At 47.2% G+C, this 18,584-nt stretch overlaps 1 protein-coding gene across 3 annotated transcripts in view; it reads left to right on the forward strand.

Annotated features, from left to right (window-relative positions):
• Positions 1-499: 499 nt before the first annotated feature.
• The window catches only part of LOC147427051 (piezo-type mechanosensitive ion channel component), a 195,619-nt gene continuing 177,534 nt past the window's right edge, over positions 500-18,584 (forward strand). The window contains exons 1-2 of one of the 3 annotated variants that reach the window (XM_086499260.1): positions 531-677; positions 14,127-14,290. In XM_086499260.1, coding sequence (XP_086355386.1) covers positions 14,209-14,290 — 82 coding nt within the window. In that variant the 5' untranslated portion in view covers positions 531-677; positions 14,127-14,208. Of the gene's footprint in view, positions 678-14,126; positions 14,291-18,584 lie in introns of all 3 variants that reach the window. The other 2 variants (XM_086499261.1, XM_086499262.1) reach the window with 2 other exon arrangements.

An 18,584-nucleotide genomic window follows, 5' to 3' on the forward strand; every position in this document is an offset into this window, starting at 1 on the left:
TATGTGTTTATTTTCTAGAAACTTTAATTTTACTCCGTTTATGGTACTTTGCTTGAGACACGTTTGAGAGAGCTACTTGCTATTTTGCCTAATGTTAAACAATATCACACTCGATTTAAAAATATAAGAAATTTGGCTCGTTGGCTAATGATTGTCTAGTATAGACTTTTAGTTCACCTTCATTGAGACTTTGAGAAAGTACCAACTACGTAGTGGTACATAACGTGAGTGATAGGACAACATAAACCTCTTGTATCCCATGTCGTAATAGTAGTAGTTTCATTAGCTTCTCCTCATTTGTCCTTGTATATTATATGCATCTAGATTAGGGTATACCAAGCATTTCTCCCCCAAGCATGTGCCAACTATTATTCTTAAAATGACCATAATCTTCTTATTCCCGGGTCCAAATTTGCTACATAGCCTAGTGTTAAGAAGGGGTAAATCCTTCAAGGGCTGTTGAGAGAGTGCGCGTGTGCACAGCCCCTCAATTTGCATTGGCTCCCTCGTTATTTTGATTTTATGCTTGAGCTGTTAAGCCACGTTAGATAGACATTGAGAAGAGAAGCGATAGACTTGTTTGATCCAGCCTGCACCTGATCGCTCAAGGTTCCAACGGAGCAGCAGCATGCAGCTGGCCTCAATCGGGGCCTTTGCCCCTGCTGCTCTTCTATTGGGTATGCTTTCCTTTTGGTACGCACCACACGCGCGCGCGCGCACACACACACACACACACACACACACACACACACACACACACACACACACACACACACAACTTAATTTTTTCCCCAACGGGAGACTATTGCAATGTCCAAGTGCAGCTGTGATGCTGGCTTTGAGTTTGATAATCAATAGACTTGAGATCAACAGGAACATTAGTACACTTTTGATGAACCCACTACTGAGGAAGCCTCAATCAGTTTTTGACCTTTGCATCAGTTATTTAGAGGCCAATTTTGTGTGCATTGAAAGGGAGCATAAGTGTACATGAGAGAGAGAGAGAGAGAGAGAGAGAGAGAGAGAGAGAGAGAGAGAGAGAGAGAGAGACACGATGAAATGAAATGTTATACTAATGTCTTCTAAAGGCCAAAATGGGCTATGAGACCAAAGAGTTACATCATATTGGATTTGATACAAGGTCTTGATAGAAAGAAAGAAACTAACTAAACAGATACATTATTAGACTTGTAAAAGGTGGGTATCAAGAGCTTGAGGGATACAAATACAAAAGGTGGGTGCGTATCTCTGAGAACACATAGAAAATAATGGATATGTGTGTATCAGAATCTGGATATGGCTCGTATCAGTCTTTGCATGATTGTATGGTTGCCCTCCATGGTGCGAGTCTACACAGGGCATCTCCCATGTCTCGCCAATATAGATCTAATCCTCTGTGTAACTTCCTTTGGCGATGAAAGCATCCCCTCATCCTGAGCCTCCTCAATCTCCCGAGCTTTGTTGCTCGATCACTCAATATACCTTTGCTAGTGATATGCCTTGTATCCCTCCTTTGTGGCTGATATCGACTCTACCAATCTTTGGATGGAAGAATGTCACAAACCGTTGATGCGGCAATCCTTAAAGATTTGACTAACTTACTCACGACGGCCGAGGGGCCTAAAACCTTCTTGAAGACTTAGGGGTTATGAATCTTGATTAATTTATAATAATCCCAACCCTACCAACTTTGGAGGAGTTTGGCCGAGGGGCCTAAACCTTAAACAAAGCAGAACACTCTCACACACAAAATTACGTAGAACAAGTTGATGTGGCATCTCATGTACTGGGCACTCTCTTCGGCATCCTACCTCGTAGAGGAGCAAAGCAGAGTCCCGAAGTTGTACCTTGTTGAAGCGATATAAAGAAATACCAAAAGGGGCGTTGGGGTTTGGGGCAAGAGTAGTCTAGAAGTGGAACTTTGCCACTCCGTGTAGTGTGGATTCTCTCTCTTTTTCAATTCTATTGTTTTGAAGTGCTAGTAGTTTGTTCAAGTCTGATCTGTCCAGTTGAAGTTTTGTTACAGTTGTATTAGAGCTTCAGGCGTGTGCTTTCTTGAAAGCACACTGGTCAATTCAAAAGCAAACAGAGCAAGATGGCGCTTCCAGATTCTACATAATTTTTTTTCACCTTTTTAGGAGAGAAAAGTAGAAGGAAAGCTTTACAGTTTCTGCAACAATTTGACGTTATCTATGCTATGTGGAACTACATTGAAGAATCAAAGATCTCTTGAGCCACCGCTTTTCTCAGAGACAGTGCTATGTGGTGGTGGATAGCTACCAAGCCACACACTCCAAGGACTTGGCAAGCTTTCAAGAAAATTTTTGCCCGGAGTTACATGACATCCTTCTTTGGATTGCAACTTCTGGCAGAGTTGGGTAACTTGAAAATTCTGGCTCCTCAGTGCATAGACGTCTATAGATCCGATCTATGTAGAGTCTAGATAGAGTTTGTCTCCCGTGTGAACGTGTAGTGAGTAGGGGTTGCTACCCGTGGCCTCTGTGCTACACTAAACTAGAAAGAGATGGTCATCGACACAAGGGCATGATCTACTGCCACACCAACAGGTCTGGGTTTAACTGTGAGGTCCTGGATACTAGAGATAAAGCTCGGTTGTGCCATGACATAATCCATTGTGCTGGCTCCATGTCTGTGTGGAAAGGATGTAAAACCTCCCGCCGAGGGAAAACTTTGTAGGCCATTCCGAATGGCCAATGCATGTGCAGTCCCCATGTCTATCAAGTGCCGTCCATACTCAGTATGCTCCACATACTGTGATACTCTAGATAGGCCCATCTCTGCAACATCCAACTCCCTCAGCATCTCCTCTGAAGTATCATAAAATACTATCTGGTGATGGGTAGTCCTAGCATTGAAGTCCCCTAGGATGATAATGTCACCATCCCTAGAGAACTCCCATATGTCATCATCTAAAGCAAAAAAAGGGGGCTGTCCTCTAGGTGATGCATATATAGATGTACACGAAGGAAAGTAGCAACTAGCAATGTAGAGATATTTGCCTGTCTCTGCCCTCAATCTCACCCACATGTACCTAGCCTGCTCATCCCTGTGGGCTATATTTATCAATGGCTGCAACTCCTCCCTGAATAAAACTGCCACTCCCCCCTAGCCCCGTCCTTCGTGCTTTGATCGAGTCTCCTTTTTGCAAGCTGTCTCCCATGTGTATCCGCTAACATGTCGCATAGACTGCCCAGGAGTCTGATGTGTCTCATAGTAGAAAATGATGTCCCTCCCAGTAAAACTATCCTCAAAAGCACCCACATCAAGGCGTAGAGATCCATTACAGTTCCAAGTAGCAACTTTGAGTGTGGTCCCATAGGTCTCGCACCGTCATGCGGAGCGTGCTGTGTCGCTCCTATATCACCACTCTTCCATCTCAGTAAAAAGCAATCTTACCTTTTTCCCTTGCCGCTGGAATGTCCGGCATTACCTCGTGCATATGAGCGATCCACGAGAGGGTGAGGTCATCTCCGAGAAATGTGAGTGTACACGTGTGAAGGAGAGAGAGAGAGAGAGAGAGAGAGAGAGAGAGAGAGAGAGAGAGAGAGAGAGAGAGAGAGAGAGAGAGAGAGAGAGAGAGAGAGAGAGAGAGAGAGAGAGAGAGAGAGAGAGAGAGAGAGAGAGAGAGAGAGAGAGAGAGAGAGAGAGAGAGAGAGAGAGAGAGAGAGAGAGAGAGCTTCCGCTGATGCCGCACTTTGGAGGCTTTGGGTGTGGGAGGGTAGTGCCCTATCTCAGCTTTATTGGGACCCAGGAGAGTGGCATTGGCCTCACTCTAACCCCACCGGTGCACCTGTATCATTCTTTGAGTACACTGTCAGAATTGGAAGATTAGCATTGATGAGACAACATACAGAGCAGCCCACTCGTATGCGTTTCTGGTTACATTCAGGTCTCTCCCATGCCTATCTACAGCAGTTTTGGTCAGCCATTTGGGGTTTACATGCGGCTCGTCGTATTTCTTTTCTCATGTGGATGATTGCACATGGAGGACTTCCAGTTGGGACTTGGCTAGCTACTATGGGTCGTGATCCATTATGTACTCGCTGTCCTTTGCGACCTCCTGAGTCACTTGCACACTGTCTTTGGTCATGCTCGTCTTCACATGTAGTGTGGCTAGCAGTTTGCTTTTTACTTAGCAGAGCCGGTGTTCAGCATGGATTTCTCACTTGGGGATCTGTCTCATGGTTGATGCCGATGCCCGGACTGCATCTTTTCTACGAGGGCTCAGACACAGATCCAGCTCTTATGCTTACCTCGACTGGTTATCGGCGAGGGACTTTGGCTATGTTACCACAGATTGCTTGGCAGGGGGATCCACAGACACGTGATGAAATCTTTTCAGTCATCACTAGCATTACACTATGGAATGTTTGGAAAGCTCGTTGTCTTCACATTCTCAGTGCGGCTCCACAGCTCCTTCCGGATACCCTCACTGCCATTTGGCTGGACATCATTCACACCCTGATTTGGCAGTGGGATTCTTCCTCAGGTACATCTAGAGCAGCCGAGGCTTGTCGATTTGCCTTCCTTCGGCGTTGGGCCCGATCTCCACTCTTCTTCACACTTACAGGTGGTCAGATTACATGGGATTATGCCCCCCCTCGGTGGTTTCTCCTACACTCATCACACCGACGACCATGAGATTGTTCTAGTCGAGTTGTCACTATAGTGGCTCTCACCCTTACATTCAGCTTGTACACCCCACGTGACAGGCTATTTTGGCATCCGTTGGGGATTATATTGTACTCAGTAATATACAGCACTGATTTTTCCAAAAAAGAAAGAGAGAGAGAGAGAGAGAGAGAGAGAGAGAGAGAGAGAGAGAGAGAGAGAGAGAGAGAGAGAGAGAGAGAGAGAGAGAGAAAACACAAAATGCTATGTGTGGAAGAGGGGGCGATCAGCCCCCCATTGACTACCAGAGCAAGATACCTGCAATACAACGTATCGGTATCTATGACTATGATTGAGAAGTGAGTAGCCCCGCTGGCCCCATATATAGGTGCCCAAGGGGGAGGTGGAGCAGTGCAGGAGAGCCCCCACCACCCAACATGAAAAATAAAGTAGGGCGCCTTGGGGCGCCTATACAAGGTGGGCGACTGCCCAGCAGCCAGACAATGCAGTGGATGGCCAGCGCGGAGACATACTAGCCGTACATGTATGCCCTAGACCTGAGTGAAGCAGCAGAGTGGTGTAAATCTAACACCCTCTCTCTACACCTGATGTTGAACAAACCGCGTGAAGCCGAAGATGTGAGGCAAATGATGAAGATGTCTGCTGCGATGTTCACTGAAGGATACTCCATGAGTGTAGAAACAGTCTGGGGTGTCCCAACCGCCAAGAGATCTTCGTGGAAAGATGCCATCATGAGCAGTTTAGCAAATTGTTGTTCTCCGCCGATGCAAGGTGAAGATACTGCGTGAAGGTCCCAGACCGAGTGTGAAAACAACTCGTCGTAAAGGAAGTGCGAATAGACCTGCGAGTGTCCTGCCCAATAGGATTTGTGGTGTCTGTTGTCAAAACCTCTGGAGAAAATGGGGAAGCCTAGGAACCGTCATGAGAATGACTGGAAGCCTGTCAATGCATGAACCTGCAACCCAGTGTGGTCAGGTGGCTAAGCTGTGAAAAACTTGAGGAAGGCCAGATGTAGCAATCTGCGTCGTAAAACGTCCTCCGAAACAAGGAAAGCCAGACTAAATAGTCTGCATTGTAGAAGCTACCGTAAGCTGCAACAGTCACCACCACTGGATGGTGTCCTTTCAGTAGGTAGGGTAATCCAAGATGAGGGGAAAGCCAGTCTCAACAATCTGCACTGTGAAGGGCCTCTTAGAAGAGGTGTGGTGAGACCAAGCTGTCTGCACCGTAATCATCTTGTAGAAATAGGGAAGCCAGACTGAGCTGTCTGCGCTGTGAAGAATCTCTGAGAAGAGGAAAGGCCAGACCAATCTGTTTGCACCGTCTTGCGTGTATCTCTTGCCTCCCATCCTCCAGTGTCAACCAAAATAAAATCCACGCCAACGCCACCAAACCACATCTCGGTGTGGCGCTCAATGTGAATGAGCTAGGAGTGGCCTATTGCCCAAGTCGGGGGATAAGTTTGCTGTAAGGTTACCAAGGGTGAGTGTAAGCAACTCTGAAGGTAGCAATCCAAATGATCAAGAGTGTAGAAGAGCAAATGCACTACCATCTGGCATCCAAGCCAAGCTCCGGGCGACTCCGGATGTAGTTGCGTAATGATTGCTGATCTCTCGCATTTCGCGGGTAAACTCTCCAAGAAAGTCCCACTCTTGTCTGTAAATCCAAGCAATGAACCTGTCCAGGAAGAGATCCAAGATCCTTTCCCTAAGTCCATGTAGAAGCAAGTGATCTGACGTGTCGAGGTGAAGTGGTAAGTGTCTGTCCACCCAAGATGGTGGTGTCCTCTCTGGGAATGTCGGAATCCCATATGCCACCATGGCCATATCTCGTGTGAACTCCTCTGATGAGTGCATAGGTGTGTCCATAGCAAACCACAAGTCACCCCCCCCTCTGGAGTGCGCAACCGCTGAATAATGGCCGGATTGAATGGATTATTCAAGGATGGTACGCCTGTAGATGATCAAGCTGATTTCGAAGAAACCGTGTACTGCAGGAGTCACTGAGAGATTGCATGGACCACCGCTGGATGGTGTCCTGGCGGGAGGTTACTTCATCCTCTGTGAAAAACACAACCATGTGGCTGCTGTCCACCCAAAAATGCAACTGCGAGGTGATGAAAACGCTGCTGTCCAGCGAATTTCAGCGTGCTTGTACGTTCCCGCCATGGTCCGGAGCAGTGCAGAGGGTCTGGGGAGGGTGGGGAATCAAAGTCACAACCCCAGGTTGGCTGAAAACGGAGAAAACAGCAGGTGTACATGGCTGAAATCTGTAGCAGATGAAGAGGAATCTTGCCGGCAAAGCATCGGATACCAAGCCGGGTTGGAGGCAAGATCCAGACGGGTGTGGCCAGCCCTCCCCCTCTCTTGCAAAAACGCTGCCCTGCTGTCCAAAAACGCAGGCATTTCAGCCCTGAAACGCAGATTTGCCAAAACCGCAAATTGCTGGCTGAAAACGCAGGTGGTAGAGAGGGTTTTCTGGCGACAAAAGTGCTTGAAAAGGCTGGTGCTGGCTGCCAAAAGGTGATCGCCATGTGGGAGAGCAAAAAACGCAGGTGGAGGTGGGGTCTCCCGCGACAGAAAAGCTCCGGATTCCATTGCTTGCCTGGCTATTGCAAAAACGCTGGCTGATCATCTTCTTCGAAGGAGAACTTGATGCAGAAAGGTGATGCGCCCAGTCCCAGACCATGGAAAGCTGAGCTTCTGATACCATGTGAGAGTGCGCATGTGCGGAAGTGTGAGAGGGGGGAGAGAGAGAGAGACAGAGAGTAGACATCACAAAACGCTATGTGTGGAAGAGGGGGCGATCAGCCCCCCACTGACTACCAGAGCAAGAGACCTGCAATACAACGTATCAGTATCTATGACTATGACTAAGAAGTGGGTACCCCCCCGGCCCCATATATAGGTGCCCAAGCGGGAGGTCGAGCAGTGCAGGAGAAAGCGCCTACGACCCAGCATGGAAAATAAAGTAGGGCGCCTATACAAGGTGGGCGGCCGGACAATGCAGTGGGTGGCCAGCCGGAGAGATACTAGCCGTACATGTATGCCCTAGACCTGAGTGAAGCAACAGAGTGGTGTAAATCTAACAAGAAAGATGGCGGTCTTTTTAAGAGTTGGTCTCTTCTTCAAAAAGTCCTTCACTTCTTGGGAGGGGAAACAAAGGATAAGTGCCCTTTCCTTCGAGGTTTCCCCATTGCTCCCTCTTTAAGGTCTCGTATGCGTCGGCTCACTAACCCCCATCAAAGTCATGAGTTCTTTTACCTTTGCATCAATATTATCTTGGTCTTTGAGGCCACAAATCCTCACATGTAAGGCACGCATACGCCTCCTTTGCTCCTTTGCTAGCGTTATGTTAATGATGGTGGGTGTGGGGGTTGCTTCCTTGCCTTTCCCTTTCTTGGCGATTGCGATCCATTTCTCAACCTCGTCCGCTTTTTGTTGGGTCTTTTTAATAACATCTACCCACGAAGTCGTCATTTCTTTGTGTTTCTCCTCGCCTTCTTTGATGGCCCGCACTTGTTCTTTGATCGTGTTGAGATCCTCACATGTAAGGCACGCATACGCCTCACATGAGTTCTTTTACCTTTGCATCAATATTATCTTGGTCTTTGAGGCCACAAATCCTCACATGTAAGGCACGCATACGCCTCCTTTGCTCCTCTGCTAGCGTTATGTTAATGATGGTGGGTGTGGGGGTTGCTTCCTTGCCTTTCCCTTTCTTGGTGATTGCGATCCATTTCTCGACCTCGTCCGCTTTTTGTTGGGTCTTTGTAATAACATCTACCCACGAAGTCGTCATTTCTTTGTGTTTCTCCTCGCCTTCTTTGATGGCCCGCACTTGTTCTTTGATCGTGTTGAGATCCTCAACTACCGAGGGCTGGAGCTCTCCCTCTTTTAAGTGCGTTTCGTGATCGCAAATCTGCAAGCTCCTTCTTGAGTAACGCAATCTCTTCATCTTGGGCCATCACACGATCTTCAAGAGTGTTTATCTTGCTTTCTTGCACTGACGCGCGTTCTTCGAGCGTCTTTATTGTGCCCAAGAGGTTGCGGTTGATCTTGTTAATGATCTCACTCTTTTCTTCTTTGCATTTCTGAATGGCATCCTCTAGAGAGCCGCAAAGGGATAGGGAGAGGGGAGAGGAAAGCTCTTTTCAAAGAGAAACTACACATACATGTTCTTCCACATTATGCGTACATGTTCTCCCGCATCAAGTATACATATTCTCCCACATCAAGCATACATGAGAAGCATACGATTTATACAATTTTTGAAATGCTGAGAAACTGAATCCTGCATTTGCACGTCTTGAATTCCTAGAAAATCCCAGAAAACGGTTCTGAAATTTTCAAATTGCCCTGGTTTGTGGTTTGGAACTTCTGAGTTTTGCAAATGCAGCAGTGTGATGCAGATCTTGCGGGGGGGGGGGGGGGGAAGAGGGCAGCAACAGGAGGGGTGCGAAAGAGAGGAGCAACAGGAGGGGCACGCGCTAGAGATGAAATGACATGAAATGTAATGTTATATTAAACGTCTTCAAAAGGCCAAAATGACCTATGAGACCAAACTGATACAATTTTGGTGGATCTAATCCAATGTCTGGGTACAAAAATAAAATAAAGTGAAGTATAGTGAGAATAAAAACATCATCATCATCATCATCATCATCATCAGTGTTCGAGGATGCCTGACATTGGGCGCTGCTCGAGAAAATACTGCATCGGTCTCTGAAGAGCTTCGTCAATGTCTACCTCTATAAATAGTCGTACTGGGCGTCTCACATGTCGTGCTGGAATAGTCCTGATCCTCTGATGGAGCTTCCGTCGATGTCGTGGTCGCCCTCATAGGCTCTGAAGTCGGCTGTGGAGCATGCTCATCTGGCTGTTGAGCCCTTGAGGCTTGCTCTAAAGAAGTTAGTAATCTCCCTCTATGAATGTCTCCTGTTGCCTGATCTCCTCAAGACTCTCCCTGTGTCTGCGTAGCTCTACCAAAATAAACCCAAGGCATCTTTGATCCTGATATTTCAGGACTCTAGCCAATGGTCCAAAGCCCTCTCTAAATAGACAATGAAAGCGGCCTCATATCTCATAGTATACTGGACAATAACAAATGTGATGTAACTCTGTCTCTGGCTCTATATGACACATATCCTCACCTCTGATGGTACTCTCCTAAATCTGCCAGTCTCAATCTCTAGCGCCTGTGTCTGTTGCCCATACACCCTCTCTCTCCGCCCATCTACTCAATTGTTGCTCAAGAATGGATGTGTACAACCGTGCCAATGTGTGTCCAATCATGATAGTGCGGTAGTTCCCAGGCTCCATAGGGTCCCCTAACTTGAAAATAGGTACAATAGTTGACAAACTCTAAGTATTAGGTAGGCCCTTGCACATGGCCCAGTTGAACATCATTGCTAGAAGCTCTGCAAGCAGATCTCTGGCATGTATAAAATGCTCTGTTACGAGGCCATCGTGATCATATGCTCTCCCGGTCTTCATCGTGTCAATGGCTTTCTTTACCATCTCGGCGGTAAAGAAAGTACATGTGTGTGGGCATGGCTCTGGTGGATCTAGAAGAGGTGGCTGCCTTGAGATTGTTAGAGGGATGATGCATACTGACCCCATACCTCCATAGAAGTGATGACTGGTGGGGAAGAGTGCTCATGGAAGAGTTGCCATGCTTCGCCTGAATCCTGGCTCAAAAACAACCGATATAAATCCTGCTCTAGTCGAGCTAGAAACACCCTCTTCTGCTGTCGTACCAAACACCGAGAAGCAAGCCGTGACTGCCTGTGAGTAATGACTCCTAGAAGTACCTTCCTCTGAAGTCGGGCTTTGGTCTCTCTGCACTCCTCATCATACCAGCTATTTTGGGGTGTGCTCCCAAAACGTCGTCGCTGCCCAGGTTCAATGTGTGGGTATGCATCTGCTGCTGCACTTTGTAATTCTCTGTCAATATATAAGTGAGCTCCTTGAGAGGTCTCCCCGGATCCTCTGTGCATAAGTGTCTGTAGATACCATCTATGTAGACAGAATCAGTCTCGGAAGTTAAAGTGTATCGGGTATGTGTAGATGTTTGTGCGAGCCGAGCTGTGCTGAACTGGAATGAGACGGTAAACGTGAGGAGGGCATGGTCTACAACTACCCCAATAGGCCTGGGCCCGACTGTAAAGTCTTGAATAGAGGGTATGAAATTAGGCTTAGCTAAAACATAATCCACTGTGCTTGCCCCATGTCTATGAGGGAAACAAGTGAACCCACTCGACGCTGGAAATCTCTGGAGGCCATTCAAGGTGGCCAGTCCATGTGAAGTCCCAAAATCTGTCAGATATCCCCAATATACAGTGTGCTCTTCATCCTGCGAATACCCCATATCATTGACATCCAATTCTCTCAGCATTTCCTCTGAGGTATCGTAGAAAGCTGTCTGAGATTGGCCCGTCCTTGCATTAAAGTCTCCCATAAGAATGACATCTCCATCCCTAGAGAACTCCCATATGTCCTCATCCAATATCATGTAAGGTGATTGTCCCTTGGTCGAAGGTAATGAGATGTGGTGGGGTCAAAATAGCATATTGCAATGTAGAGTGGCCTCCCTGTCTCCGCTCTCACATTGACCCACATATATTTGGCCTACTCATCCCTCCGAACAATACGAATGAGGGGTTGAAGCTCCTCCATGAATAGGATTGCCACACCTCCTGACCCCCCTCCTTTATGCGTTGATTTCACATCCTGCCTACAAGTAGTCTCCCAATGGTATCCCGTCACTCTAGGTAATGTGCCGCCAGGAGTCATGCGTTTCCGGTTAAAGATGATGTCTCTTCCCTTAAAGCTATCCTCAAATGTGCCTACATCGAGCTTCATTGATCCATTACAATTCCATGCTGCCATTTTAAGGCTGGTCACATAGGTCATCATACATTCAAGAACAGACACTTCTGCCCTCACAATTGTCTGCATTTCGGCCTTAGATGATGTGTACATCTCGTCCCGCTTACCATGGATCTCCTTGTCCAATTCTTTCCTCATATCTGTATACATAGCTTTTTTGTAAGTCTCCGCATTTGCATACATCTCTTTCTCAATGTCATCCCTCAAAAGGCTCTACCCCGCCTTAATCATCACCTGCATCTTCTTAAAAATTTGTGGGGCAGACCCGGGCCAGGTGACCAAAAGCATGGCAATGTAAGCACTGCAGACAACCAGTAACCACCAGGCGCTGTAAGCGGGTCCTCCCACTAGCCTGGGATCTAAAATGAACAACATCTGGAAACTGGGTGTCGCCTGGCGCATAGACCTGTACTCGAGTTCTGACCGCAGTAATAAGTGATCCACGAATCATGATACCCCAACGGGATAAAGGGCGAAACGGGTAAAGAGGGGAAAGAGAGGGTGACCGAAAATCTGGGGATGCGCTGATGGCGATCAAACTCCTCCACATCAAACTCTGGGGTCCATCGATCGAGTACCAACAGTCTACTCCCCGCTATGATAGGGGAGCGAGCAAGAAGAGAGTCCGTACTGGAGACATCCGATAACTGCACCAAGAAGATTCCCCTGCCCGACATGGTGAGCTCCAGGATGCGGCTCGTGGCGCCTCCAAGTGCAAACTGAATCCAATCGCGAATCGAAGAGCGAGATGGAAATTGTCCAACTATCCGACCAATAAGAGTACGTCCAGAATAGTGTCGAGTGGCTGCCTCAATGGCAACGTCATCCTCTCTCTCTCTCTCTCTCTCTCTCTCTCTCTCTCTCTCTCTGTCTTTGAGGTCTCTTGGGATAGTTTCCTACGACGTTAAAATTCTCTTCTTCTTCTCTCTCTCTCTCTCTCTCTCTCTCTCTCTCTCTCTCTCTCTCTCTCGCAGGACAGTATACAGATTTCGGGTCTGCAGGCTTGCGCGCCCTGGACTTATCGTCCCCTTTGGGGGTTGTCATTTGGTGCCCTTGTGTTGCTCAACGCCGCACGCTGACCCAAAAGGTAGCTATTCGTTTGCATTCAGTCTTTGATCTTGAGCGCTCGCAATGGGCTGTGGTACCTTGTTCCCTTGTTGAGTGCTGGTAGTGGTATACAGGAATCAATCACACAGCAGCAGGCAGGATTCTTGCAGGTTCCGTTGAGCAGCGGTTTGGGTTGTGCTAGTTGTGGGGGAGATGGACCAATTAGCCAACCTCGGAGACGACGATATCTATGAAACCCCACCTAAATCAAAAGCAACATTTGGATGGAGGTTTCGAGATAGCACACTATCACCAGGTTCAGTGAGAGCAGAGAAACTTTTCTAGAGTCAAAGATGACTTAATTCAGCACAGCATTGCTCGGACCAATCACCTCCCCAAGGTGGTGATCAGGGATGGTAGAGAGGTTGGAGATGGCACACTCTTGGCCTTCACCGAGCAGCTACAGGCACTATATCGGCACCCCCTGCAGCTTCCCCCATTGCTTCCCAGATGTCTGCCACCCCTCTGGCGCGTACCCGCTCTCCTGGACTTCGCCCTCATGCATCTTGAGCGCATCCTAGAGATCCATCTACCTCAGCAGCATAGGTTGCACCAGATCCTGATTTTGATATGGAGACAGAGTTTCCACCTCTGTATTCTCCTCCACGCTGCACTCCTCCTCCCCCGCCCCCTCCTCCAGCGACTAGACATCCCACTGCTCACTGCCCCCCCGCCACCACATGTTCCTCGGATCTTCATGGATAGTGCTCCTCCTGAGTGGGAGTTCTCTAGAGCAGAGCACAATGGGGACGCTTCAGGCCCTATGCTGGTGAGAGTCTATATTCTTCGCCGTGCGAAGAAGGGTCAGGTAGTATTGGGCAGCCATGAGTGTCCCATGATGTCCTTCACGTTGCCTTTTTGATACCACCGCGACATGGTCAGAGAGCACGATTTTTGAGCATGTACATCAACATACTATGCAATCAACGCAATCATGGTTCGGGTGTTTACCACCCTTCCTTCTGGCACAGCCGTTTCCTCAGAGTATTGGTGCGGTGTAGTGGATAGATACTGATGGATGCTACTGTTTGCCTATCATATTCTCGGTGGAACCGACATGGCAGCAGAGACTATGAGAGCATGGCCACATGCAGCAGTTATTGAGGCATTGCATTGTCCGCGCCAATGTTTCTCGGCTTGGTATACCGCGGCACGATCGTTTTTGCCTGGCCAACTTATGCTGCCGTTGCCACCGGATGTTGATGCATTACCATTGGTAGTGTGGACCCTTGGTCAAGGGGCCAAATGCGCGTGTTGTTAGAGCTTTGTATGCTTTTGTGGTTCACCTCTTTGCATATTCGTTGTTATGGTTTTGCATATTGTGTCTTGGAATGTAAATGGGTTGCATCACTCTAGCACCAGTGGCCCCAGACCAAATTTGTTGAGAAGAGATCTATGTACTCATGTATCCGGTAATGTGGAGATTTTGCTGGTGCAAGAGCACAAATTATCTGAGCAGAGATTTCATGCATGCAGGAAGCTATTGCTTGGAAATTCCTACACATATTGGGAGACAGCAGTAGGGGTTCATCAGACAAGTGGTGGCGTATGTATTTCTATGGGTTCTCGATGGAGGAATTCTGTTAGAGGTCATGGTACTCTGGTTCCAGGCCGGGCTATGTGGATCTCATTGCAAATTGGTGAGAGATTACTTGGTATTCTATGCATTTATGCCCTGATTCGTGCTTGCTTGAGAGCCTTGTTTTGGGACCAGATTGCGCATGCATAACCTACTGTGGACTCTTGCATTATGGCAGGGGACTTCAATAATGTAGAGACATCTGGGGATTGGCAGTGTGTTGAAACCCGTGTTCTACCTTCTATTGCGAGATCGAAGCGTGATGCATGGGATCGATTATTGTTTACACTTTCTGCGGAGGATGCGTGGCTTGTTTCTTCCTTTGGCCGCACCTCCCAGTCCTTAAACTTTACTTGGGGTTTTCGGAGGCAGGCTGGCAGGTTGCTTGAGCGCTTGGATCGATTTTATGTTGAGAGATGGGTTGCTTCACTGGGACCATTTGGCCAGCCACAGTTTTGTCTGATTATTCTCTTGTCTCATTGCTTTTGTAGTTCTAGACATCGGCAGGGCCTCACAAGGGAGCACGTATTCTTGATACTGTATTTCAGGATACTTTACTGACCCACTCGCTACAGTTGATATGGTCTGCAGATGTTCCTACTACATGTGGTCCGGCTCAGCATCTTGCTTCTTGCGTTGCTGCATCATCTGATGTCTATAGACATGTTGCAAGCGAGAGACGTAGAGATTTGTTTCAACGTGAGCGGCAGCTCCAAGATAGGCTTGCTTGTATACGGCGTTTGCTTGAGGATTATCCAGGCGATGCATTCTTGGGAGATAGAGAGACGGACACTAGAGAGACACTCAATCAGCATCAGCTTGAAAAGTCTGACTTCACCTATCATGCCTCAGTATCCTCTTGGATTTCTAAAGATGATAGGATGAACAAAGACTTTTTCGCACATTTCGATAGTGGCCGCTTGGACATCCTTACGGGCATTGCGGGATATCGAGGACACTCTACATATAGATCCAGATGTAGTGCTCGATCTGGCTTCATACTATTTTGAGCATTTGTTTACAGTGGAGCCAATTATGCCTGCCATCCTAGAGGTCAGAGAGGAGGTTTGGTCTCATGTGTAGCATGTAGTTACAATGGATATGAGTATGATTCTATTAGCTCCATTCTCACTACAGGAGATGCATGATGTGGTGCGTGGCATTGATGGTGCCTCTTGTCCAGGGGATGATGGATTGACCCGCCAATTTTTCTTGGTACATTGGGATTTGATTTGTCACACTCTATTGCGAGGGTTGCAACATATGTTTGATACAGGGGAGATGCCTCTTGCCATTTCATCTGGGCTAGTACCTCTTATACCAAAAGGTGGGAGCTCTACTTATATACGCCAATGGCGCTCGATTATTCTCATGTCTTTTGTGTACAAGATTGTAGCCCGTATGATTGCTGCTCGATTGTGACCATTTATGGCTGATCTCATTCATGCTTCATAGATATTTTCTTATAGTGCAGTTGCTATCAATGGTCGTATTGGTCGCTGGTTTCACCTCTCGAGATCTGTGCGACAGGGATGCCCTTTGGCTCCTTACTTTTTCTTGTTCTTTGCAGAGGCTATGTCTTTATACTTGCGTGGCAGGACTTCTTCACTGCATGGTCTTCACATGCCAGTGTGAGGGGAACCAGATTTATTGGATCAGGAGTACGCAGATGATACCTTGGTTTGCTCTCAATATGCACCTCATTTGTTGGATAGATTGCGGGATGCTCTTATTGTTTTTTGCATTGCTAGCGGAGCTCTTATCAATTGGAATAAATCGTTTGGTTTTCTAATTGGTGTTGATGAAGCTCCACAATGGGGTGTGCAAAATGGGTTTACTTGGTTAGCTCTAGGACAATCATGCCGTTACTTGGGCTTTCAGGTTGGCATTGATGTATCACCGGAACAACAGTTTGAGCCAGTTATACAGTCAGTTAGGAGGAAGCTTTGTCATTGGTCGTCTATTGTCACAAACGGGAGCGCATAACAATATAAAATACATTCGGATAAATAGGATTTATCACTTATTACTAAAGCCAGAGGATATAGAGAGAAATAAATAGAGAGAGAGACAGAAGTGAGAAGATCGACACAGTACTGGGGACCAGAAGATGGGCTGGTCCCCCCCCCCGTAATAGTATCTTTATTACTGAGGAGAAGTCTATACAAGCACTTGAACCGAACGTATTACCACGTTCGTTCTAGAATAAGACTTGATGGTTCCCGGAAGCCTCAGCTTCCGATTCCTAGGGCAAAACCCTATTCCAAAGAACTTCCGTTCCTTATTCCAATTCCTCGAGAATCAAGGTTCTCACCTCTGGATCTCACCTTTCAGACTCAAGGCATGGCATCCCTGCAACTCTTTTCCAACTCTCTTTCCAGAGTCCTCTTCCCGCAGAACAACTCTGCTTTCCCGGACACGAAGTCCTTACTTGGGAATCCCAACTTCCGGATCACAACTTGAGAGACTACCTCTCTCCGATCCGTGGATCTACTTTCCAAACTCGGGTACGAAACCCTTGGGCTGATCTGGCTCTAGTTCCTCAGAGCGCTTTTCTCCTGCAGAGGCTCATGCCTTCCTCTGCTCCTACTCCCTCACAAAGAGGAAGTACACTTGCAATCCAATACTCAAAGATCATAACATGAAAATCGTTACCTTCAAAGTCTCGACGCTCGAAACGCAACTCGATTCTCGAAAAGCAATTCCCCGGAAGAGATCTCTACATAGAAAATTCCTCTCTTCCAATCCTACACACAAAAGAGGTGTGTTCTCAGGTTCCTTCTCGTAAATTAGCCTCGTCTATGACGTTTATGGGCTGAAAACAGAGAAAAACAGAAGCTTGTTGCGATGGAAACACGCTCCGTAGGCACTTCTTTGCGAGGGAACTCGCACACTGGGTCTTGGCGACATCGGGTACACTTGGAACAGCCATGGGCATCACCGACAAACGTCTTCTTTGCGGGTGAACTGTGTAGCAGCATCTCCTTCTTGTAAAAACTGATCCTTCCCTCTGAGTGAGGGCATGAGATGCTTTTATAGCTCCCAGCCACGGGCACGAATAGCTGCTCGCATAGAGATCGCAGCCGTTTTTTCGTGTTTTTTTTTTTTTTTGGGCGTTGTTTCGCCAAAAAAAAAAGAGAGAGAGAAAACGCTGGTTGATTTGTTGCCTTATTTATCGGATGGCTGCCCACTTATTAAGTGGGCGGTCGGTCACCTTTAAAAATGGTCTGAATCTATCCAAAAACTAGAAAACCTTATAAGTTAAAAACAATGCTTTCACAGCACTTGCCAGGCGTCCCTAGATGCAATCACACGCACAGTTGCAATGTAGACATAGACTTTCTCGCGGGAAAGCATTTGCTTTCCCAAAAAGCAATTCCGCTTTCTCAAAAAGCATCCGTTTTTCCTCAAAGTTTCCTTTGAACCCATCTTCATTCAAGTGCTGACCTTTCCTTGTGCACAATTCTAACACAGTTCGGAATTTCCTGTCGACTATGGATATTCCCTTTCCGATGCACCCGTCACCCACCTTGTGACGCATCAGGCATACCCATCACCTAGTCACTTCCTACCGAACTTACAGTACAATCTCCTTCGCGATGCTCTATGTCACCCATCCTATGACGCATCAGAGATGTCCGTTCTCGGATGGTCGGATACTTCTTCCCGATGCTCCCTGTCACCCATCCGATGTGACGCATCAGAAGTACCCGTTCCTGGTGGCCTTACAAATATTCCCATTCACAATGCTCCCGTCATTACTTTGAATGACGCACTAGGAATACTCTGTACTCGGATGTCTCCAGTGAGAAAAACCCTCACTTAAAATTCCAATAATTCATTTAGAATTATTTTTCCTGTTGTTCCAAGCGAGAAAACCCTCTCACTTATAAATCCAATAATTCATTTAGAATTATTTTCTTGTCAAATAAAGCCAGTTTAGCAACATCTATGCATCTCTCTCTTGGGGGCAGAGGCTTGATTATGAACCACGTTGCTCTTTGCAACTGTTTGGTACACCGCTTCTTGCTGGACTATGCATTCTGGGTTATTCATTCGGCTTCGGCGTTTGGTGCACAACTATTTGTGGGGAAGTTCGGATGGCATGCACGACACTCGTCCCAGAGTTTGCTGGTGTACTGTTATATTGCCTCGGAAGAGGGAGAGTTGGGCATCATTGATCCAGAGATGCAGAGTTGGGGCTCTGCTGTCCAAATTTTTGTATCATGCTTTGTTCTGTGCAGTGCCACGTTTTGGATCATTAGATGCAGAGGGGCCTTGGCGCACGACTATCCGTTTCATCTTCAATGATGCTCCTTTGGATTATACTTAGTTATCTCCTTCTATGAGATCAC

This window comes from Adiantum capillus-veneris, chromosome 24 (assembly GCF_014529385.1).
Source record: "Adiantum capillus-veneris isolate H3 chromosome 24, ASM1452938v2, whole genome shotgun sequence".
Taxonomy (NCBI): domain Eukaryota; kingdom Viridiplantae; phylum Streptophyta; class Polypodiopsida; order Polypodiales; family Pteridaceae; genus Adiantum; species Adiantum capillus-veneris.